Genomic DNA, 25,188 nt, shown 5'->3' on the forward strand with positions numbered 1-25,188 from the left:
GTGGTACTTACGTTGTGGATATAGACTAGTGGGTTGAGTGTGTATAACTCACTTTACAATTCTTTCCTCCCACCTTGAACTTTGACAACTATTTTTATTTTATGCTATTTGATAGGTGATAATAGAAAGCAAATACATCATATATATATATATATATATATATATGGTTACATAGCCTGATGCATCTGTGTTGAATAAATATAACAACATTGTTATTAGATACCTAATCATAACTTGCTGAAAGAATGAAGGTTTGAGAGACCTCAGTGTTCTGGCTTGGCAGGTATTTTACTGAGGAGTGACAGTTACAATACTTGCAACCCTCTCCGTAGGAAAAGCAATGATATTAAAATATTTCCATCTACAGTATTCCCATCTACAATTCTTTTTGAGTAAAAAGAAAATCTAGTTTATACATAAATTCATAATTCCTTTAATCATGTATGTGTGTCTATATGCACAGATATAAGTCACATGCACGTTATTTTGTTAAAGAGAAAATTAAATTTTGGAGAATGATATCTAGCAATTGTCCCTCCTAAATGGGAAAGTTAAGTATTCAAGGAAAGGAGATAATTATCTTGTTCATTGTGCATAGAAAGCACACTTGGAGATCTTGGATTTTTATGATTGCAGGCTTTCAAAATTCTGACAAGGCTGCTTCTAAATTAGTCGATGTCAAGTGCTGTCTTTTTGTAGATTGACAACTGGTTGGTGTTGCTTCATTTTATTGAAAGAAAAGCATAAAAAATGGCTCCACCATCTGTTGGATGTGAAGCATCAGACAGAAGGGTGATGTAGTATGTGGTGAGGAAAGGGGACTGCTGAGCTATAATCTCAGACTCTTTCTAAGATACAAATTGTACTACATTCGGGAAAGATAACTACTTATGTCAGATTTAAATCTTTAGCGGAAGTGGTATAAGTAGGTTGTAGGAAGATATTGGTGAAAACGTATTTCTTTCTTGTTTGTTTACAGAGCAGTCTCTCCCCCTCCCCCGCCCCTTTATTTCCTGGGAAATGTTATTTTTGAACCAGAAAGGCAAAGTCTTCCTCTGAGAACTTAATTAAATGCTTCAGTGGAGTGAACTACTTTTACTTTTCATGTGGTTTAATTTTCTGAGTAAAAGCAAAACGTGTCTGAAAGCCATTTGTTTTCGTTAAACAAAAATTAATGTATAATGTTTATCAGGTGGAAAAGAAAATTATAGAGTTAAGAGCTTGTGGTCTGGAGGAAGAATCCAGGGTGTGCTGGTAAATGTTTAACAACCGGCTCTCTGGGAACAAAAAGTCTGATTTGCAGTATTTGCCATTTTCCGTGGTGAAAAGACTCCCACCGTGGTTAATTTCAAGCCACGGACCAGACATCACAGAAGATGGAGTCCGGAAGAGGTACACAATAGCATTCATTGTACAGTGCTTTCCTTTACAATACAGTAGATGTAAATAATGCCAAGAACATTGATAATAATACACAGTGTGGTAAAATAATTAAGAAGTGATGAGATTTGAGTATTACTTTTGCTTGTATTATAATAATTTATTTAACTCTAAGTTTATATAATTTAATTTTTTTTTTTTTTTTTTTTTGCGGTACGCGGGCTTCTCACTGCCGTGGCCTCTCCCGTTGCGGAGCACAGGCTCTGGACGCGCAGGCTCAGCGGCCATGGCTCACGGGCCTAGCCGCTCCGCGGCACGTGGGATCTTCCCGGACCGGGGCACGAACCCGTGTCCCCTGCATCGGCAGGCGGACTCTCAACCACTGCGCCACCAGGGAAGCCCTATAATTTAATTTTTAAAAATGGCTGTATTTAGCAGCTTGCCCACAACATTCCTGAAAATTTAATAATTGACTCTGATAAGCTAGCATGAGATGGCTCCAGTTCACAGACCACTGGTGGGGGCAGACCTATGTTAGATTTCTGTGTCCAACACTGACTAGCTGTTTGATAAGAGTACTTACCTGATAGGGTTGTTGGGGTGATTAAATGAGATATTGAATAGAAGTCCTTAGAGTAATGCCTGACACTATAGTAAGTGCTAATGTAAGCAGTTATTAGTGTTTGATCTTTTATAGTAAAGGGAATGCAGGATGGCTCTCCCTATAGGTATCTTTCTAGTTATTTTAAACTACAGTTGACCCTTGAACAATGCGAGAGTTAGGGGCACTGTACTCTGTGCAGTTGAAAAATCTGCGTATGACTTTGACTCCCCAGAAACTTTACTTAACAGCCTACTGTTAACTACGATAACATAAACAGTTATTTTGTATATGTATTTTGTATGTTATATGTATTATATACTGTATTCTTACAATAAAGTAAGCTAGAGAAAAGAAAATGTTATTAAGAAAACCATAAGGAAGAGAAAATACATTCATAGTACTGTACTGTATTATTGATGAAGTAAGTTTAAGTTTATGTCATCTGTTTACAAGATGAATCGTCTATCAGTACCTACATCAATATGGTCTTATATAATGTAAAACACTGTAGATGTTGTATGTATTACAACACTAGACATCAAAAGTGAAAAGATTATGTGAAAAAGAAATTCGTATTTATTTACAGCATTGATCCATGCATTGCTCATGAAGAAGTAGCAATATGATTGCTTTATGGTCTCCCAGTGTCATCGATAGGATTTCTCACAGTAGCCTAGCCTATACACTAATGAATGAACCATTATAAAATCTTTATGGCATACAGTGTTACAGTCATATCCATAACACAGTATTGGAAACATCGTTACATTAAAAAAAAACAACTCACTTACCTGAGATGATAGACTGATAAGCAGTTTCTCCGCTTAGAGAGAGAGGCATACTGTATGGTTCTGTAATTCTTTGAAAGCAAAGTGATAAAACAGTCAGAAGAGGCACACATTATTAATTTTATATTAAATATCACTTACCATATGCATATATAAGGATAGAATATTATCTACATATATTTTATGCATTCATGACATACCTTTTAATTTTTTTGATATTCCTAGGCGATGTGGTTAGTCTATGAGTTTTTTCAAGTTGTTGCAAATCTCCAAAAATTTTCCAATATATTTATTGAAAAAAATATGTGTATAAGTGAACCTACGCTGTTCAAACTTGTGTTGTTCAAGAGTCAACTAAATGATTTTATGTATAAGCTGAAGGTTGGTAATAAGGGGCCATAAGCTGAAGGTTGGTAATAAGGGGCCATAACCTCAATTAGTATAACCTTTTAAAATTGTATTTTTTGTTTTTAGTAAAAGAAGTTTCTCTTTCACATAAAAAATTCTCCATTTTCTCCATGGCTTTTTCCATGTAGTCTGGATCTTTCCTCAGTTTTATTGGAAAGGATAGCATTGTCTTTATTCTGTCTGCACAATGCTATTGTGGTATTGATGCCAGAGTATCTTTGTAAGCCTTTGATACAGGAAGCATCTGTAGCTTTAGAATGAAACTGGCAAATTATTCAGAGTCCAGAAAAGACAAGTGAACATAGAGGCTGCAGTGGGGGTTTTGGGGTTTGGGGTAAGAGGAAAAATCAGTTATTTTATTTTATTTATTTATTTTTTTGCGGTACGCGGGCGTCTCACTGTTGTGGCCTCTCCCGTTGCGGAGCACAGGCTCCGGATGCGCAGGCTCAGCGGCCATGGCTCACGGGCCTAGCGGCTCCACGGCATGTGGGATGTTCCCGGACTGGGGCACGAACCTGTGTCCCCTGCATCGGCAGGCGGACTCTCAACCACTGCGCCACCAGGGAAGCCCGAAAAATCAGTTATTTTAAAAATAAATGATCAATAAGATAATTAAGCCTAAATCATTTAATATTAACCATTGAAATATTTTCAAATAATTAATAAGCACCATCATATTAAGTTGAACATCACTAATTTAGAATCTGAAAATTCATATGAAAAGTCATTAAAGTTTTTATTTTATTGAGCAAAACATTCAAATTATTTTCCCTGTCTGAAATTTCTGGATCTCATGGGTAGGCATAATCTAGTCTAAAACCAGAATTCTTTAATGTGTAATTTTTACTTCAGTCCAGTAGATTATTTTTTTGATTGACATATTTATGATTTAAAGTGACAAAATTTCACTAACAGTAGTTTGAACCAGCGGTTCTCAGGATCCCTTTAAACTCTTTAAGATTATTGAGGAAAAGTTTTTGTGTTTATTGATTGATATTTACCATTTTAGCAATTAAAAGCTTTATAATATTTACATTTATGCATTAACTAAAGTTTTCCATGCTTTGTTTATAGATTGATCCTACAAAATTAAATCTTACAAGAACAGCATTGAAAGTTAGGTTGTATAAATAATCTACCTGGGAGAACAGATATATATGTGGTTTGGTTCAGTAAGAAGGAGATATAAGTCCCAGTCCTGAAGTAAAGTGTACCAGAAATGTAACTTTAATTTCCTATAACGACTTAATTTCTCTTCAAGTCCTCATTCTGGTGGGGTGATGAAAACCCAATGTAAGTAGATGTAAGACTTCATTCCCCTTTCCCCAAGATTGTGGCTAAATTACTGGGGATTTGCTGCCAGGACCTTGGAGGAGGACTTATCTTGACCTTATCACCTGGTTCTCAAGGCCAGGCTCACACAGGTCATCCCTGAGATGTCTCTTGTTCCTTTGTCCACAGCCTTCTTGGTTCTAGTGGTTCTGTGTCCTGCGTGGAAGTACATACTAGGGCACTGTGGTCCCCGGACTCCATAGGCCACTGACTCTCGGGACTGCCAGTGGCCCTTTCTGCCTGGACTTGGGGCTCTGAGCCAGGCCTAGGCCTGCAGTCCCCTCTCTCTATTCTCTTTATTCCCCTCCTCTCTTCATCTGAGTGATACTCTCTTAAGGGCACTTTCTCTGTGATTTTTTTTCCTCTCAAGGGCCAATCAGCATAGTCTCCTTAATGGTCTCGGGCATCAGGAGATACAAAAGCAAGGACTAGCCGGCCCTTTCTGCTTTCTTCCTTGTCATCCCCCAGCGAGACTGTGAACTCTGGAAGGAGTCAGAGTGAGTGAGAGGTTGTGCAGATGGAAGGGGAAATACTGGGAGGAAAAAAATCAGTTGGCATTTCAAAAATCCTCCCTGGCCACATCATCCTATGCCTTTAAACCCTGCCAGTCAACAGAGTATACCACACTTGGAGGTCCAGTGGGTCCTCAGATTTTTTTTTATGGTTTTTAATTTATTTTTTTCTTGCTTTGCTTCTGTGAGTTCAGTGTTTTTCAAACTGCGAATTGGACCCATTCCTGGATTAGGACGTTGACTTAGTGGGCTGAGACCAGCATTAAAGAAAAAAAAAAGGAATCTACTAGAACAAAGTAGAAAAATGTTAGAGATCATCAGGCAGAACAGATGTCTATATTGTTTGGAAACTTCCATTTTATATACACTTTGTGTACTGGGCTGTGGGGTAAGATGCATTTCTTACCGTGGGCTCTAGTCAGGGCTTTAAAAACACATTCTCAGTTGCCACTGAATTTGGTGTATCTTAAAATTTTTGTTACTATGGAAAATGTCCTATTTTAATATTTAAAAAATATAGAGTGCATAGGTTGGAAACTTGAGTTGGCTTGACTGAAAATGTCATATTTTTGTCCTCATAGTTTGATACAGTATAAAACTATTTTCCTTCAAAATTTCAAAGCCATACTTTTGCCCATAAGACTGATGATACCTGCCCAGGTGACCACCTCTCCTGCCAGTGGAATATGCTCTGAATGGGGAGTAAATGGAGAAGGGAAAGGGCCCAAGGAGCTGGCTGGTTTTCAGATAGCCTGGTGACCCTGCTGACATTTCCAGAGCCCCCTTATATCTTGTCAACAGTTTTGACTCTATCCATTAACTATCAGCTAAGGCGTCTTTAATTTTTTCCTCTCTACAGTCAGTGCTTTTAAACAACTAACATTGTCTCTCTCTCTCTCTCTCTGTATGTTTATATATGTATTTATTATATATGTGTTTATGTACATTTAAAAAGTATTTCCATTGGACTTTGGGTGGGAGGTGCTTGGTTTGCCACTTGAGTCAAACATATTGAAGCAGCTATGTACAATTTTGAAGGTAATACCTGTATTTCTTTTAAAATAGAGCATTTCATTCAGACCTTTCACAAAGTCCCTCTTTTCTCCCTGTGCCATTAACCTGTGATGGAAAAGGGTTCAAGCTGCATGTCCTTCTCTTCATCCAGGGCACTGGACACAGCAGCAGTACAGGCCTGTTGGGTTTTCGTTTACTGTATAATCAGCAGCCAGAAAAAAGTACATTTAAAGAAGAGTTGATCTGTTTTGTGGTTAGACTCTGCCTGAGGTACCCAGGAAAGGAATGTGACTTGCTTAGAGGGGGACAGGCAGGGCCACCGTAAGTAGTTGGTGATGTTGTCTACTATGGGTTCCTTTTCTCTAACCCACACTGGTGTCAAAGATGCTAATTTTGGTACAGTTCCCTTTGTTTTCCCCCAGTCTGCCTGTTCTGAAACCATATCAAATGAATTATTGTACACAGTTTGGCACTGAACAAATTGAAGTACGTTGAAGTCTTCCTCTGCTCCACCAGAATATATCTCTAATTGCATAGTAGAGGCCGATGGTTAAATAGCTTTTAGATTCTCGATATTACTTTCATAGCCTGTAAAGTTAGGAAACAACTGATCTGCAAATTGTCAAATAAGTAGAGTCTGTGGAGGGCAAGGACATTTAGCCTGTGGTCCAGGATGTTTGGCGGGTGGTTGCCTGGAGTGCTGTGTTGAGAAGAACGTTGCGTCTTTCCTGGACCCTTCGGGAGGAGTGGTGTGAATTAGTGATGTCTGCCCTGAACGTGGGCGGTAACACATGGGTGAAGAAGTATAGACCAGTATGCCAGTGGTAGTGGCTCTTCTTCTTAGTTTCCCACAATATATTTGATTTGAGTTTTGGCCACACATTTTTCTGTGAGACTATAACATTTTTACCCAAAATGCACAGCTGGGTATAATATCACATTTTTAGGTTTGCGTAGGTCTTTCTAAAAAACAGAATTATGCTTCCCCCTCTTTCTTTAGGCTTTAAATAATTATTTTTACGGATACTGAGTATTTGCTATAGGTACTATATTTATTATTATTTTTAACAAAGGAAGATAATGTGATCTTTCTTGTGTTTCTAATGTTCTGTTTTCCTAGGAACTTTGCTTTTAATATTTTTCAGACTGTGGTAATGCCTCAGATGCTTGAGTCCCAGATCTGCGTGCATTCTCTTGGCTCTGGTCACCAGCACCTTTTGGTGGTTCCTGGGCCCGAATCACAGAGCTGCCCAGCTGCACGTGTGCCCCTGTTTATACATTCCCACGGTCAATGTCGGCAACAGCATTGGGCACAGACTCTCCTCTACCAGCTCATATTTTTCTTAAACAGCATCTGGTGTGTGTGTGTGTGTGTGCGCACGCGTGTGTGTATTAATTACTCACCTTTTACAGAGTAATTCAAAATCTAGGTGACATGTTCCAAACGCTGATAAGCATTTCATAGTGTGGTTGGTTTTCTGTGTAATCCCTTTGATCATGGCCTCCTTTGTAAACACACGATAGAGGTTATGATGGAGTCCCGCCGAGGAAGTAATTCAGAGGGTGGCAAGTTTTTGACCCTTACAGACAGAAAGAGAATTTGGTAAATCGTTAGGTTATTGACTGCCCTTTAGAGAGCCGGGGGTTTGCTTTCTGTACCTCCTTTCAGCTGGGCTTGTATTTCATGTACGGGCGGCCTACATTATCATAATCCATTTTTCGCTTTTATGTGATCTACCAGCGGCTCTCGTAAACCTCCTTGCTGAAGAGCACTCCCCATTTACTTGCTCTAATTCACTGTCTTCTTTTAAATCATAAAAATTGATGTTTTGCAACCAGTGGCATTATATGGGAGTTGTTTATGGAGGTGCTGCAGGGAAGATTAGTGGTAGAATTAAGAACGAGATGACAGCTGGGGAGAGAAATCTATGAAGAGACATCACATCAGTGACATAGCCAGAGAGTGAAAGAAGCATGTTGAACTCGACGATACTGGAAGGATATCATGAGTAAAATTATAATATGTCTTTCGCTGACGTTGAATAGTGTTAATCATACACTAACAAATTTTTACTTAAGGAGTTATATTAGGTAGAAAATGCCCAGATTGACCCCAATGTGTAAAAAAGATATTATCTTAAAATGCTTCTACCCATTAGATGTTAATTTCCCTGACAGCGCTCACGCTGGAATATTAGTAGAAATAATGTGGAATTGTTTTTACTCAGTGTTATCATCTAGGTCTTAAAACATTTGCTATGAGAATTTCCTAATTTATACAATTTTACACATCTGAAAGGATAACCAAAGTAGGATGGTTTTTGCAAATTATTAATAGGTATGGAATTTCCCAGGAACTTTTATTCGAAGAAAAAAAACTTCCAGGTTTTTTCCTTCTCTTACCTAATATGCCATTTTCCATTATTGCTCTTTAACAAACAAAAACCTTCCAATACAATGAACGTGAGTTTTAGGATATTCTTTTGGAGAAAGAAGTATAAATGGAGACAAGGAATGTGAGCGCCTACATGCTTTGCCCTTGAAGAACCAGGTAAAGAAGCCCAGTGTGCGGCTTTGGGTGTTCAGGCCCCGTGAGATTTCCAGGTGGGAAAGGAAATGGTAGGAGAAGCTCCTTGATGTGTCTGGCCAAGTGTGCTTAGGCAGCAAAAGCATTTACAAAGGAAGGCCCGTGGCAATTTGGAACTGGCTTCAGTTCAGATTTTTTCGGCCATGGAGGAGGCCTTCCTTAAACAAATCTGTTAACATTTTAGTTTTGGAGGGAGCACAGCACGTTGTAAATGTAAATGTACCAGTTCCTATTTCTGTCTGAAGCGGCTCCATCTCACCGTCCCTGAGACCCCATCCCTTCATGAGTAGGTCTGATTTGATCTAGTCTTCAGAGCTGTGCCTGGCCTATGTGTGCTCGTGCTGCGTTTGTCCCTGTTGCTCCTTTGCCATTAGAAACTTTTCTGTGCAGAGCACGGGGCTCCTTGGGCCCCTCCTGCTGGATGCGTCTTCTTCATGGAGGCCTAGCAGTTGTTTCTCATGTTTAGTGTGTGATGGCAGATCCCAGCCTGGGTTGAAGTCTTTCTCTCTTTCTCTCTTCCCCTCCCTTCTCATCCTGTCTCTGTCCCCACCCCAGTTTCATGCTGTTTCCTTTTCTTACTACATCTGGGCTCCAAAGCGGCCAACCTCAGGGAAGCTCTAAACTATGGGGCAGGATACACGTATGAAGAGTTGATATTACAACTGAGACAGTTTTCATTTCTTTTCACGATTCTGCTGTCATTCTATAATGGCTCACGTTGGCATCCTGCTTTTTCCTGCCTTGGAGGCAGACTGGTCGTCCTCAGTCCACACTGGTGAGTCCTGCCAGTGGTTCATGGCCGGACCGGCTCTGAGACCCCTTTTGATTGGTGGGTGTCCATGATGTGCTGGTTATTAGATAGGTTGAATACCGCCCCGTGGAGAGACATTACTAGTGTTATTGTCACAAATTCCGTATTTCACATATTTGTTATATTTATTCATTTTGTGTCTGTTTGCTTGACCTAGCGATACATGGGAGAGGGGTGTTGAAATTCTCACCATATTGGTGAATATGCCAGTTTTCCCTGTCATTAATATTGCATGCATGTGCACACAATCTCTCTCTCTCTCTCTTTCTCCCTCTCTCCTTATATATACGTGTATACATATATACACACACACATATTTTTTTAAATCTACATTTAAGGTGATGCTTTTTTGGTGACTTGAGCCTTCATCACTATATGGTGTCTCTATTCTTTTTTTTTTTTTTTTTTTTTTGCGGTACATGGGCCTCTCACTGTGGTGGCTCTCCCGTTGCGGAGCACAGGCTCTGGACGCACAGGCTCCGCGGCCATGGCTCACGGGCCCAGCCGCTCTGCGGCATGTGGGATCCTCCCGGACCGGGGCACAAACCTGCGTCCCCTGCATCGGCAGGCGGACTCTCAACCAGTGCACCACCTTGGAAGCCCCTATAGTGTCTCTATTCTTAATAATGCCTTTACTTTAAAAGTATATTTTGTCTCATTTTAATATAGCTATTTTATAGTGGAGTTAAAAAATATGACTATATATTGATCTTTTAGCTAGCAGATGTAACCCATTTACATTTTTGTGATTATTGAATTGTTTCTCCCAACTGTTAAATTTCTATTTGTCTCGTTATTCTATGCTGCTTTTTGTTTCTATTCTCTTTCTTTTTTAAAATTTTATTGAGTTAGAGTTTTGGCACTTTTAAAAAATTTGATTTTTCCCTTTTATAGGATTTGAATTTATGTGTTATATTTCCATTCTTTGTGGTTCCCTTAGAATTTTATCACATTTATTTAAGCACAGTTTAAAATTCAGTAATGTCTTAACCTTTCTCATGAAGAACAGAAGGACCTTAGAATGCTTTATTTTCATGCTACCTTCTCATTTTACTATCAGATGTTTTAGCTCTGTCTTTTTCCATACAATGTTGTGTGTATGTGGGTGTGTGTATGCGTATGTGTGTGTGTGGTGCATTGTATTTAGCATTTTATTTGCTTACCATTCCTTTTTGCATTTCAGCTTGTCCTTCTGGAATTATTTTCTTTTTTGCTGCATTGCATCCTTTGTAAGCAGCTTCATAGACGACCCTGGTGGTGGTAATCTCTCTCAGGGCCTGGTTATTTTAAAATATTTTATTTTTCACTTTTTAAAGTTAATTTTGAATGATGTGAAACAATCATTATTGCTACAAAATGGAGTTGTTCTAATTTGGGAGATACTTAAAATTGTGTTCAAACCTTCTATCATCTCCCCACTATCCAGTATAGTTATGATCTTGACCCTTGGGTAAAATTACTTCCTTGGGTAAAATCAGAGCATAAAACGATGGTCCAAAGAAAAGTTATCAGGCCCTCACCTGACTCAGAAAGGCAGAACTGAAGAGTCAATTTAATAACGCGAGGTCAGAACTTTTGCCTTTTCAATGTTCTTAAGAGATAAAGTTGCATTTTCTTAAAGGAGATAATATACTAAAAATGTTAATACAGTTCCTCTTTCATGAATGATAAGTTGTTAGGCAGAAGAGGGCCTAAGGTCCCCAAGACTGCCCCCAGGTTTGATGATTCTCTAGGAGGCCTCCCAGGACTCAGCCTAGAGTCACACTTGTGACTATGATTTATTACGGCAAAAAGATACAAAGCAAAACCAGCAAAGGGAAAAGGCGCATGGGGCAGAATCCAGAGGAAACTAGGCATGGGCTTCCAGAGTTCTCGCCCAGAAAGTCACGTGGGACACGCTTAGCTCCCCCAGCAATGAGCTGTGACAACACGTGTCAGATGTTGCCAACCACTCAAGCTCGTTAGAGACTCAGCTCCCAGGGTTCTTACCGGGGGGCTCTTCTGCCTGGCATGTACCCAAACTCCAGACTCCCGGAAGGAGAGCAAGTGTTCTGCATCAACCTTATTGTTTGTACAAACAGCTTAGGCATAGTGCTCCACCCTTATCAACTAGGGATGCTGGGAACCCTCCCAGAATCCAAGTTCTTAGACACTAGCCAAGGGCCAACCTGGAAAGCTGGCTTTTCATAGATAGCATTTGGGCCTGCTCTATTTACTCTTTTCTGCACAGGGCCCATCAGTAAATAATGCTATAATAATAAATGCTTTTGACACCTGAGTTCTGTTCTCAGATTTTCTAGTTTGAGTAGAACTGTAACAGTGGTCAGAGAAACAGAAAACTGGAGAGGGTGGGTAGACTTAAGTGCTGGAGAGGAGGAGACTCAGACAGGCGTCATTGACCCACACTGTGGCGCAGGATTAGAGGGAGACGGCAGGCCATTTGACTTTGCCAGGCAGGGGAGAATGAAAAAAAAAGATCTCTGGTCTTTTTCTGGACGATCTCTTGGAAAATCTTGAAACAGCTAGTGGTTGGAAACAGCTAGCCGTCTTAAACTTGGTGGCCTCTTATAATGTTAGAGATCTATTATGTAGGGCCCCCAACCTCAGTACTGCAGATATTTTAGAGTGGGGGCCGTCCTGTGCACTGCAGGATGTTACGCAGCATCCCTGGCCTCTGCTCACTAGATGCCAATAGCATCTGTCTCCTCACCACCTCGCCCGGTTGTGACAACCAGAAATGTCTCCTGACATCGCCTGTTGCTAGCTATCCTCCAGGGACAGTGGTTGAGAACCATTGTATTACTACAGGGTTTACAATAAGTAAATTCATAACGATCTTAGCTTTATATAGCTAAGTGGTTTGCTCATATCTCACACTTAGAGTAGTTTTCCATTTATAAAGCTCTTTCATGTGTTTCTAGCAAGAGGCTATATAGATGAAGGCAATGAGACACAGAGGGTAAGTCACTTTGCAGTAAAGCAAAGAGAAAGTAATAGTAGAAATAATAGTAATAATAACATTTTTTGTTATTAATAATAGATATTTCATTGAGTGCCTGATGAGCCAGACACTGAAATGCTTTACAGGTGTTCATTTTGCAACAAGCGTAACAAGTGCTATCATTGTGTTGATTTTACGGATGAGGAAGTTGAGGCCAGAGAGATTAAGAAACCTGCCAAAGACACACAGTAGGTGGAAAAGCCAGGTCCAGACCCAGGCCATTTGGCTCCAGTGCTCTCGTGACCCCTGGGCTCTGGAGAAAAAGTGAGAGGTTCTGGATTCTTGCTCTTCTCTGATAGTGTTCTGTCTCATTACTATCTCTGTGGAGGTTGCCATTTGCTTATTACACTGCTTTCCTCGCTCCGCCCAGCCCTGGTCTCCTGGTTTACATACAACTTTTCCTATATTCTTGTCAACTGAATCTCACAGGGATGAAAAAATTGGGAAGCCCTCTTCTTGTGACCTAACTTCGCTGTTTCAGTTGTAGTCTTCTGTGATTATCTTGATTCTTTCTCTTTTTATTTATCTTTAATGTAGCATTTCATCGAAATCTGGATTTGTTGCAGCTGTCAGCCTAATCTTGACACATACGCTTCATCCAATTCCTGCATATTTCAGCTAAGAGGCTTCTGTTTCTGATGCTTAAACATTTCACGATATTCTTCAGATCTTTCCACCACCTCCCAATGTGTTATTTGTCATAGTTCCATGATTATATTTTATTATCCAGGAAATATTTTAATGTACCAATTTATCCACTCCATCTTTTGGGTTTTTTTCTTTTTACTTTTTTCCTGATTCCTTTTCAACATGTGTTTTTTCATGCCCCCGTGCCTTATGCCCCAAGTTCTGTCCCCTAATATGGACAAGGAGAAAATGTCCTTCTTCCTCTAAGCCTAGTGAAGAAATCATCTTTCCTGGAGCTTTCTTTTCAAGACACTTATTTTAGGAAGTGTCTACACTTCTACAATCATTTAAATGCAGTATTTGTGTAGAGCTAGAATTAACTGTATGGTACCGTCAATTAGTTTTAAAATGCTTTGCTTCTCCGTGCCTATGATCCCATGAGGGACCACTGAGCCCTCAGTTTATTTCTGGGTCTGTTTTTCTTTTATGGGTGGGGCAGTGAGTGGGTGGGAGTTGAGACTATGACTTCAGAGCAGAATATCGTCAGATTAGTTTAGATGGACATTGCTACGTGGACATGATGTTGAGAAATCCAGGATTTTCAGATGTGTCCAGTTTGGCAAAATTCATTAGGTTTCTCCAGATGTTGTAATTATTATTTTTTATGTAAATAGTGTGTGCTGCCATGTCTGTAATTACATTTACTACTTCTGTGTCTCATGGTTCCAACTCATGAGACGATTCCACTCTCTTTTGATTGTTAGGCACTTTTTCCCAAGACCCTATTCACTTGAATTTTTTTAAAAAAAATAAATTTATTTATTTATTTAATTTTGGCTGCGTTGGGTCTTTGTTGCTGCACGTGGGCTTTCTCTAGTTGCAGTGAGCGGGGGCTACTGTTGTGGTGCGTGGGCTTCTCACTGCGATGGCTTCTCTTGTTGCGGAGCACGGGCTCTAGGTGTGCAGGCTTCAGTAGTTGTGGCTCGCGGACTCTAGGCGTGTGGGCTTCAGTAGTTGTGGCGCACGGGCTTAGTTGTTCTGCAACATGTGGGATCTTCCTGGACCAGGGCTCGAACCCATGTCCCCTGCATTGGCAGGCGGATTCTTAACCACTGCGCTGCCAGGGAAGTCCTTCACTTGAATTTTGCTAGCTCTGAAGATAACTTTGGTCCCCAAAGCCTTAGGTTTTAATCCATTGTAGTGCTCATGACTCCTAGTAGTTTCAGATATGAATTCTTCCTTTCCTCGGCATTTTTTATTGTGGTTATTAATACTAAGTTGAATTTTTCTTCTGGATCAAAAATTTGGATAGTTCCTTCTTGTTAATGCATCTTCAGAGAAAGTTATGTTACCCATTATTACAAAATCATTAAATTTTGGGATTGGGAAGGATATTGGAAAAAGTGCAAAGTATTACAATCTGTTTGTAGTCCTCATTATAATTGCTCAGCATGTCAGTCAGTTTGTTGCTTCGGCCGTCACGTGAGCAGAGTATGTCCTCTAAAAAGGAAGAAAGAAAGAAAAAAGCAGAAGCTTTTCAGTTTGTTTTTCTTTTCAGTGTAAAACTTTGTTCCAAATAGAACTTAGTATGGGTTCCCAATATCAGACGTGTTAAAGTGGTGTTTTATTTATATGCATGTATTTTGTAAGTGCAAATCTATCACCTTTTCTCATTATAAAATCAAATGGTGGGAATAGATTATTTTCATGAAGTGATAACTTTAAAATGGGAGATATGAGTGGCAAGTGAGGTTTTGTTAGTATCCAAGTAGATGTTATTTTTGCCTGGTGTGGGCCAAGTTCATGTACATACAGAGAAGCAATTGCAAATTGAATGTCCTGCCCCCCCACAACAGTTCAATTTTCCATCTTAGAATGCTGTTTAATTAAAAATTCTGTTTAATTTTTAAATTTTGTTTACTTAAAAATTCTGTTTAATATTTAATTTATGTTTAATTTAAAATGTAATGTTTAGCTTTTAAACATAATTTTTAATTAAACGTAAATGGCAGGAGAAGGTTGTCCCCTCAAAGTCTGCCCCTAAACTGAGTTAACCTGCAAGTTAGTATAGTACAGTCTCAACGGGTTAAACTTTCTGTAACATGTTTGAGAGTAGATTTTAATTATAGTTTCAAAAGTAGTTAAAATACATACATAACATTTTTGAATTAAACATTGTGGAAATCCTGAAAATCTCTGTGAAACTTTATTCCACAGAATATATTTTGAAAGAAAAAAGTGCTAATTTGTTATTTTAGCTTTAAAGTATACCAATACATACATAATGGCTACATTTTAAAGTCCAGTGAAGTTCAGCTTTCCAAGATTGAGTTGCAAACATTCTAAAACACACTGAAGTTGTCTGCCCAGCTTCACCTGTCTGGAGCACCGTTCAGAAGTAGCCCCCAAGTAATCTATAAAAATATCGAATCACTGTGTTGTACACTTGAAAGTAATAAAATGTTGTAAGTCCACTATACTTCAATAAATTAAAAAGAAAAAGAAGTAGCCCCCAGAGTGTGTGGCTGACATGAAGTCTATGACTTCAGGATACGGAGAGGGAGACACCTTGCCTATTACAGCTTCCTCACTTGAACCAGTAACTCTAGTTTTACCAACATTTCACTAAACTTGACTACTCTCTAGTTGCTTACCCTGGGATAGAAGAAGGAAACCAGAAGGGAAGAAGGCTGTGCAAGGCCAACTGCTGTGTGTGAGAAATGATCTGTTTGCCAGTCCAACAGACATAAAAATGCAACAATCTCATGGGATTTAGGCCATCCCAACCTTTGTAAACTTTGAAAGCACTCCTGCTTTGTATCATGATCTGATAATGTCTATTTAGATGACCCTGAGTTATCAAGAAAAAATTTAAATTAGGTTTGTATCTGCTCTAAGAAGGCAAGAAAATTATGGTGAAATAGTGAGGCTTAGAGGACTTTTGAGAAACCACAGGAAGATTTGGAGGGTGGACATCACCAAGGAGAGGGGCCAGGGAGAAGGAAACAGGGAGTGGGGCCTCTTTGAGGGACAGCTCTGAGCTCCACAGCTTCTGTGGTGATAGAGTCACAGCAGCCAGAGATGTACCCTCTGTGCTGGCTGGGCATGGGGAGCAGAGGCAGTCGCTGGTGTTCTTAACCACACATGGGAGTAGACGCCATGACTCCACCACCAGGAGGGTTTGTGTGTTTGCATATATGTCATTATGTATGATGTAATGCGGTGAAGCTTTCTGTAGCCTGACATGCACTGTGGTCATATGGCTTCTTCTCTCCCCTCTTTCTCCTACCCTGCTCCCTCCCTCCCTCCTTCCCTCCCTTCTATTCTTCTTTCCACAAATATTTATTGAAGTCATATGAGCCAGATGCTGGTAGGTGCTGAATGTGCTCTGACAAGGGACAAGATAGCCTGTTCTTGCGGCCGCGGAACTTTCCTTGTAACTCTGAGACAGAGACATGTCAATAGGAACATACAAATGAATACGAAAAAAATTATAATGGGACAGAAAGTACATTCTAGGACACATTTGTGAGACCAGAAAGGCTTCCTGGAGAAAGTGAAATCGAAGGCGAGACCTAAGGGATAAAGAGGAGTTAGCCAGAGAAGTGGGGTGTTCCAGGCCAGGGAAAAGCATGCAGGGGAAAAGCATGCAGGGGAAGAGGTGGGAAGGAGAGGGGTGAACTTCTCAGCCAGAGTGTGGATGTGAGCGAGAAGTCTGCAGAAGGCTCATCGTGGGGGCCTTGGGGGACAGGAGGCTGGACTTTTTTCTTGGATCAATGGGAAGCCATGGAAAGGTTTTACTCAGCGGAGTCAGGTGATCAGGTTGGCATTGTGGAAAGTTTGCTTTGACGAGTTGGATTAGAAGGGCAAGTCTGGCACGTGTTGTAGTTATCTAAAAGATAAACGTGGCCTACAATGAAAAAATGCAGTGGAGACGAAGAGAAGTAAATATAATCGACATGTTTAGGAGATAAAATCAATAGACTTGGTGATGGACTGATTAGATGTGTGCGGAGTCAAGATTACTCCCAGGTTTCTAGTGTGGGCAACTGGGCGCTAATAAATGAAAGAGAATACACGGGGAAGAAATCGTTGTGGGATTGTGGTGGGATGATGGACTGTTGGATTTCAGACTGAATGTGTGGTGAATATGGGGTATGCACAAGTGGCAGTGCCAGTGGCTCTGAAATTCAGGAGGGAAAGCTGGGCTAGAGATGTAGATTTGGAAGTGATGAGCACGCATAGAGGGGGTACCCAGAGCTGTGGGAATGAGTGAGATCACCCCGGCGATCACCCAGGCGTACGCTGAGAAGAGAAGAAAGCCTGTGAGAACCCTGAAGGAGGATGGGCAGAGGGGAGCCCCCAGGAGACAGAGGAGGAACAGCTAGGAGGGGAGAAGCTGGCCAGGAGTGTGTGGGGACAAAGACACCGAGGAAGAGGATGGAGGAGAGGCTAAGCAAGAGGAAGCCCAAAAGATGTCTGTTGGCTCCTCTGTGCTGCAGGAAGCCATTACAGCTTTAACCAGGGAAACGTCTGGAAACAGGAGCTAGGATGCATAGCATTGAGGAGAGAGCTGGAAGAGATGAGCAGAGACAGTGAGCTTAGTCCTCTTTGTAAGGAAGTTTGGCTGAAGGAGAGAACAGACTCTAGGACCTCATGCTGGAGTAGTGTGGGTGGAGGGAGGGATAGAAGTCAGGGGAGCCTTGAATGCGCTTGGGTGCTGACGGGATGTAGCTCATAGAATAGAGAAGCGCAGGGTGAAAGCGTAGGCAGACAGTGGGGATAGGTGGGTCATAGAGGGTCATGAGAACGGAGGAGGGCTTGGGACCCAGAATAATAACAGAGAGGTGACCTTGGCTAAGAGGAGAGACACCTCTTCCATTGGGACAGAAGGGAAGAATAAAACAACTGGTGTTAAAGTATTGTTTTGTGTCACAGTATTTTAATTATGTTCTTTAAAAAAATTTCTCCACAGACACTACCCAAAGCAATCCTTCACCACGGTGGCAGATACACCTGAAAATCTTCGCCTGAAACAGCAAAGTGAATTGCAGAGTCAGGTAATTTCTGAAAGGCCTATTTTTGTTACATTCGTTCTAAATGTTATTCACAAGGCCGCTCTTCGGTCATCGTACTGTTCATGCCAGGTCACCAGCCGGTGTGCAGACCGAAAGCGGGCCTGGGTGGGCAGACCGGGCAGAAGCGCTGAGTGTCTGTTTTATTCCCGGTCTTGGATCACCCTGATATTCTCGGTTCTGTTATCCACAAGGGACTAGGGCGAGTAAATGAGTTCTGGTCAGAGTAAGTGTTTCCCAACAATATTGATTTATTTGGTCCTAAATATTTAAAAACATTTTATAAATAGCTTTTCCACACTGCATATGTAGGGGAGAAAAGAGGTGTTAACTTGACCCAATTGCAGTGAGTGTGGGGCTAACACCCTGTCTGTGTATCTCACACCAGCCACTAGCTTTGTTTTCATCCTGTCACTTTATTCATATTTCTTTCATATGTCACACTGACAGCATGAACAAAGATTAGAACACCATGATTGGCTCCCAGTCAACCATTTTGGATGGAAACGTGCTTTCAATATGGCGAAACACATCGGTTAAGACTAGGGATTTGAATGACAGTGTTTTCTTCAGGGACACCCGTCTCTTCTTGAGAAACCTAGGGTGCTCTCTTTCAGAGAAGTTCTCTTGCCGGCCACGGTGTAGGACTGCCGAGCAGTCCTCAGCGTGTGTGCTGGGCAGCCTCATGGCAGCCCACTGGTCAGCGGCGAGGTAAAGTAACACTGAGGAGCGGGGAGGGAAGGCTGAGTTGAGGTCCCCTTTCCGCTGTTCATTGGTTGTGGCCTTGGGCCAGCCACTGGGATTCTTGGTGCTGGTGTAAAGTGAGACAGTCTATCTGATCTTGTCTACCTGTCTTGAGGGTGGCTGCAGGTGTCAAATAGGTAGTTAGGTGTGAAAGCATGTTGAAAAGTTAAAAAAAAGATTGTATGACTGTGGAGGCTGATTATGAGTACTATGGTCCCTGAGAATCCTCGACGTGAAAAAGGAGAAGAGTAGACTTCGTGAAGGAGGGAGGTGTCTAGCTCACACTCTTTGAAAATGTCAGTTGTAGCTGTTCGTAATGAGAGTAGTCAGCTCTCAGTTGCAACGGATCTAATTATTTCCACGCGGGTTTATCTGATCACAGGGGAGATGGTAGTTCCCTCCATCCTCTTTCTGGAGGACTTGGGACCACTTCCCAGTCCACTTAATTAGAGGAAAAAAACTCCGAGTAGGGTTTACTGTTGGTTAACAACGCCATGAAGACTTGGTTGGCAGTTAGTTTTCGGTTTATGTAAAATGCTAATTTTCCGTGTGCTAAGCTATTAGTTCAAAAAATTGAGTGCCGGCCAAAGAGAGGCACTATTGCAGAGCCAGCAAGAACACCCCTTGCTCATTCACACCGCGGAGGGTGCCAGGACTTGGCTCCTGTCTGTGCAGCTCCAATATGCCTTTCTTCTCATCAAGTTAGGATTAATTAGGTAATTCTGGAGAAGTACTTCGAGCACATTGGAAAACAGAACTAAATCAAGCAATCAAATATCTGTTTCCTGCCTGTTACATGTCCTTGTTCTGTGCAATAGAATTTATAATTAGTTAATCCTCTCTTCACAGAGTTCACGGGGTGTCTGAGGAAACAGGACTAACATACCACCCCCCCCACCTCGAACAACTATGTTTAATTTAAAATAAGGACTCAGAAATGGGGGGGCGAGTATGGGTTGGTCTGGTTATGCTTCATGCTGGCGGGGTGGGGGTGGGGGGCTCTGAGTGGAGCCTTGAAGGTTGACAGAGGATCTGATATGAACCCTTATCTCCTTCCTTTAGAGAGCACACCGCTCCCTTTGGGTTCAGTTAGTGGTTATAGGTGTCGTCTCCTTGGTCCAGGAACAAGCATTTATTGTTTTCCCACCACACGCCTGACCTCTAGAAAGGCAAAGAAAAAAGGAGTCACTGTTTCATGAAAGGCTGATTTTATTCTCCCTCAGGTAGGTAGCAAGCTGCGAACTTCAGAAGACACACACTTGCTTCTGGGCTCGTGGGACAGGAGTTCATCGAGGGGCACAACGCGCTATGGGGTCTCCAGGCAGTGGTCAGGTGAAGGCATTACATTTTCTGTAAAATTTTGCTCAAAAATCATCTCCTTCAGAAAGAAAATGTAGGACTTCATCAGACAGATGGCATGGGCAAATTCAACTCAACTCAAGAAACACGTGTTGACTACTTACTATGTACAAGGAATTGTGCTAGGTGTCGGGGGAGGGGAAAGCATCACCACCATCATCATCATCATCATCGTCAATCTTGCTGTATTCAGGGCACATAATTTTACAGGTACTATTTCACTTCCTCTCAAACAGCCCTGTGAGGCAGGTATTTATTATTATCCCTATTTAGATGAAGCATTCAACCTTTAGAGAGTTTAGAGAGCTCACCCTTTCAAACTTAGCAAGGAATTGAACTTGGAATAGAACCTAGATCTGTGAGCCCCAAGTGTCCACAGTCTCAACCAGTACTCTGGTCACATTACTCAGAGAGCACCTAGAAAAGGAGATGTGTAAGCAGATACTTTCAGTACAAGCTAATAGGGCAGTGTATGTAAAGGTAGAAGGACTCCTCTCAGGTGCAGAAGTCCTCTCTCTCCCCTTCCTCCCCTCCCCCTTCTTCTTCTCTTTTCCCTCCTCCTCCTTTTTCTCCTTCTTCTTCTCCATGAGCGATTAAAATACTTCTAGAGTGTTTCTACCTTTGCAAAGACATGGAAAGATATCTACCCTAATGGTAGTATTCATTACTGGCAAATCATTTAATGTTAGCATATTAAATGATTTGATTCTGTGGTAGAGCATTCCCTTTGAGTTTTGATACCAAGAATTCTGAACAGCTCAACAGTTTTGGTGGAAGATTGACTATTAAAATTTTATTTACTTGTTTTGATAACCTGTGATGCCAAATGAGCCAAATCTCTTCATTACTCCGAGTTTTGAAATGCTGAAATCCTTTAGAATTGTTTGGTTAAAACTCCTGTTTTTTCTTCTAGTTCATTAGCTTACCAAATGAGCCCAAATGAAGGGAAAACAAAAATAAGTCTTCAGTCCAACCTAGGAAGTTATTTATGGTTACATATTGTTATCTTTTCCTTTTTTCTCTTCTCTGTCTCGGTCTCTTTCTTTTTCAGAGGGTTATGAACATAGCCAGCATTTTTTTTTTTTTTTTTTTTTTTTTGCCTGAGTGTTAGATCCTCTCAAACTTTTTTGGGATCTATATTAGGTGCCGATTGTCATAATAAGATGATACGAAATACCGGAGAATAAACAAGGAAACCATGAGTTAGCTTTTCAGAACTGGTGATAGGCGGTGGCTTACAGGCATTATCCAGCTTGCAAATAACTGCTGCCTGTCCACTTGGGCAGCCACTGACCGTGCTGGCTGTGGATGGCTCTGGAACTCTGCAGACAAGCGGGGGAGGGGAAGCATTCCTTCTTCCCTAGCTCCCTTTCCATCACATCTCACAGGATGAACTGCTTCAAAGAAATAGCATAACTGGAGGTTAGGTGCCCCCACTGGCCCACAGTGGCCCATACCGTAAGGGGCAAAAGTGGAGACTTTTCCTTCCAGTGGTATTAGTAACATGGTACTTCATCCGCGGGGCATCGGCCTTTCACTGCATGCCTCGGGACCAGTGTGATGTCCTTGTTTTTGTGGGGAGGTGAGCCTTGAGTTCCAAAGCCTTGCCTGGTAAACTAAACTTCTGGAACACAAACTCTTTGTAAGTTGGGCAGCCCCTAAACTTTAAAAACTTAAGTGAGGTGAAAACCCCCTTAGGAGAGAAAGTTTTTAAACTTATTATTTTCACATGATGTTGTAGCAAGTGTTTCTTGTTTTCAGGCTGTGGCAGAAAAGGCGCAGGTGCTTTGAGTACCTTCCATCAGGAGTCTATGGACTTCATAAAGCTGGGGAAATTGTTCTTCATGGAATTTTGAGGGGAAGCCTTCATAGAAAAGAGAGCAAAACAGGGCCGTTGTAGCTTTAGCAAGGGGAGGGGGTGTTTCCCCTGCTTCTCCCCATCCTCCCCCTCTAGGGCCTTGGGATGAATGTCTTAGGAAGCCTTGGGCCTCTGTAGGCCAGAGTTCTGAAAAGCACCGCTGAAAGACAAAACGTTAGCTAACTTTCCCACTTGGTTGTTTATGTGATTGGCTTAGCTGTTTGCAATCCTGCTGAAAATAATGGAGAATTGGGGCTCCCTGGGTTCTTAAATGGAGTGTGTATGATTTATGAGTGCTGATAAGACGAAACTGAAAATTATGATGGATCGAATACAGATTATTCTGGAATCTTGAGTTTTCATTTTCATTTTGTAATCTATGTTAATTCTTTTTTTTTTTTTTTTTTTGCGGTACGCGGGCCTCTCACTGCTGTGGCCCCTCCCGTTGTGGAGCACAGGCTCCGGTCTCACAGGCTCAGCGGCCATGGCTCACGGGCCCAGCTGCTCCACGGCATGTGGGATCCTCCCGGACCGGGGCACGAACCCGTGTCCCCTGCATCGGCAGGCGGACTCTCAACCACTACGCCACCAGAGAAGCCCTATGTTAATTCTTTTTTAATTTTCCATGTTTCTCTGGGGGCATAAAAAACATGGTGCACAGGGAACAGGATATATGACAGTAGCAAGGTGAGAAGTTGACATGGTTTTTTTTATAGGGAAACATAATAGTTACACATATCTGCGGGAGGAATGAAGACACATGTCTAATATAAACCTCTGGAAGGTCAAGGAGGTAGGGCTGTGACCAGCATTCCCTTTCTGGCTTGCCTTAGGTACCTTTCTGTACCTCCTCATTCTGTCTTCCATTTTCAGGGTTTTTTTTCCTCTCTGCTCTCTGTCATCTAACCAGCCAGTACGGTGTTCAGTTATTACCTAAAGCAGGACTCCTCTCAGGGGCAGTTGCTTTTTAATAAGGTATCACTGAGGACTGACTTCCTTCAAAGCAACAGATCCACGACTAGGGAACATCAGTAATTGTCTAAAGATGACTGGAGAGCTCCTTTGGAGAGCATCCTCTGTGTATGTGTCAGATCTCATCCCAGAGGCCCCAACCCGATCATAAATTTGACCTGAATTTCATTTGCCACCCAGAGCCAATGATATGCCAAATTCTGTGCTAGATATTGGGGATGCTGTAGTGAGCAAAATCATATAAACCTTCACTCTCAGGGGATTTATGGTCTAGTGGGGGAGAGGGCGATAATAAAAAATTAACGAACATAGGCAAAATTGCAACAAGAGCTGCAGCGAGAGAGCTGTGTGTATCTTAATTATGTTTAAAAACATTTTCAGGGAGTTGGAGGCCTGAGTGCTTTTCTGCAGACAGGTACATAATGGGATCTCAGAGTGGCCTGCTGCATCCTGCCCAGCGGTGGATCCCATTTCTAAACGCGTATCTTTTTTTTTCCGATTTCCTGATCTTAGCTGACGATTCTTTGCTCCTTGCTGGGTCCACTTACCGTCCCTTATCTCATGCGACAACCTCATACTTCTAAACAGGAAGACCGTCTCTCCAGATAGTTTTTCGTTGGTAATTCTTATATTCCGCGGATCTCGGACAAGAAGCCTTTCATATTTGCTTTTTAATTTTCCATCTTCTTTGAACCTAATTTTGGCAGCTTTATAGCTCCCATCTTTTGATTTTTCACCATTTGATGCCGTATTTTGATCCGAGGGCGATGCTTCTTATTTCTCACAAAAAGCGCTTTCTCATGTATGTAAAGGTAAACGTTCACAGGGAGAAGCTTCAGCATGTTTCTTTTCAAGGTTTTGAGGCAGTGAAAGTGATGAGAGATTATGTTTCACATATAGGAAGGGCTGAATGTGAATAAGTACTTCAAAGGAGAAATATTAATTCACTTGATGTGGCACATTTCTTCCAGGGAACAGAACATGCTGTGCAGATGTTAACTCTAACCCCCACCATCTCCCACAAGTCAGGTTGTTTTTCTGTTTTACTTCTGGATAAAATGATGTAAGAGGCAAAAATGTCAGGAGTGACAGACAGCAAAATAACCAAGATGTTTTGATTTGCTGTGTCATGATGGAGTTTCAGAGCCTTTCATCACAGGGGCCTGGTTTTCTACTCCTAACCCTTCTGAAATGACCCATATTCTTTCCATCTGTTCTCAGAGTCCCAGCAGAGTGGTTCTTTGGTGCCCTCCCAGCTCATCCTGCCTCCCTGCCCATCGTGCCCACAGCCGGTGGTAGAGGGTGGAGGTGCTGTGCTCTGGGTGGGCAGGCCATGGGCTACTTGTTATTATTCGGTGGGCCACAGCCAGATTACTCGTCCTTTTAATCAGGCACTTGAATATATAGCCTGTCAATTTTTTGTGGCTCTGGGGTCATGGATATAACAGCTGTGATGAAGAGACTATTTTAAAAATACGAAATTAATGTGTTTTTCATCTTTCTCGTCTATAAATCATGTTCTGCTTTACCACCATACACTTATGGCTCCAGAGGAGGGAGAAGAGTGAACCCCACTTTGAGAAGGAGGGAATATGGTCCCAGGTGAAGGGGACGCCTATCCTTCCTTCTGGCTATGGTAACTTGTAGAAAAAAGGCAGGAAAAAATCAGAGACTGAGACGTGCCCCTGCCCCGTCTCTTCCGGTGGAAGTCTCTCATTGGGAAGATGGGGGAGGCATGGCAGGTCGGTGGAGAGCAGCGAGAAGCAGAGACGACCACCGCACGAGGCATCCTGCCGGCCCCTGCCAGCTCCACGGTGTGCCTGCGGGCAGGGAGAGAACCGGAGTTTAGTCCCTCATGTGGCGCAGAAGGGGTCAGACATTCCGGCGCAGAGGCAGTAGAGCGATGCTGAGGGTGCTCGCTGAGGAGCTGGCTGGGGCAGTGCCACCGAGGAATAATGGGCCCCGGGAGCCAGGGGTGGTGAGCGGCAGGGAGGAGCGGTGGGACCTCGGCGAGCGGTGCCCTTCTGAGCCGGGGGAGAAGGCACCGTAAGGGCACCAGCCAGAGGCTGCTGTGTTGTGTTCTGAATTGAGATCTCTACTTAAGCTTCCGAAAATA

At 41.9% G+C, this 25,188-nt stretch overlaps 1 protein-coding gene across 2 annotated transcripts in view; it reads left to right on the plus strand.

Moving 5' to 3' along the window:
* Positions 1–25,188, plus strand: part of NEBL (nebulette) — a 339,860-nt gene that overhangs the window by 106,834 nt on the left and 207,838 nt on the right. For both annotated transcript variants that reach the window (XM_060293069.1, XM_030837122.2), the window contains exon 3: positions 18,040–18,124. In XM_060293069.1, coding sequence (XP_060149052.1) covers positions 18,040–18,124 — 85 coding nt within the window. The remainder of the gene's footprint in view (positions 1–18,039; positions 18,125–25,188) is intronic.

Source organism: Globicephala melas, chromosome 2, assembly GCF_963455315.2.
Source record: "Globicephala melas chromosome 2, mGloMel1.2, whole genome shotgun sequence".
NCBI classification, from domain to species: domain Eukaryota; kingdom Metazoa; phylum Chordata; class Mammalia; order Artiodactyla; family Delphinidae; genus Globicephala; species Globicephala melas.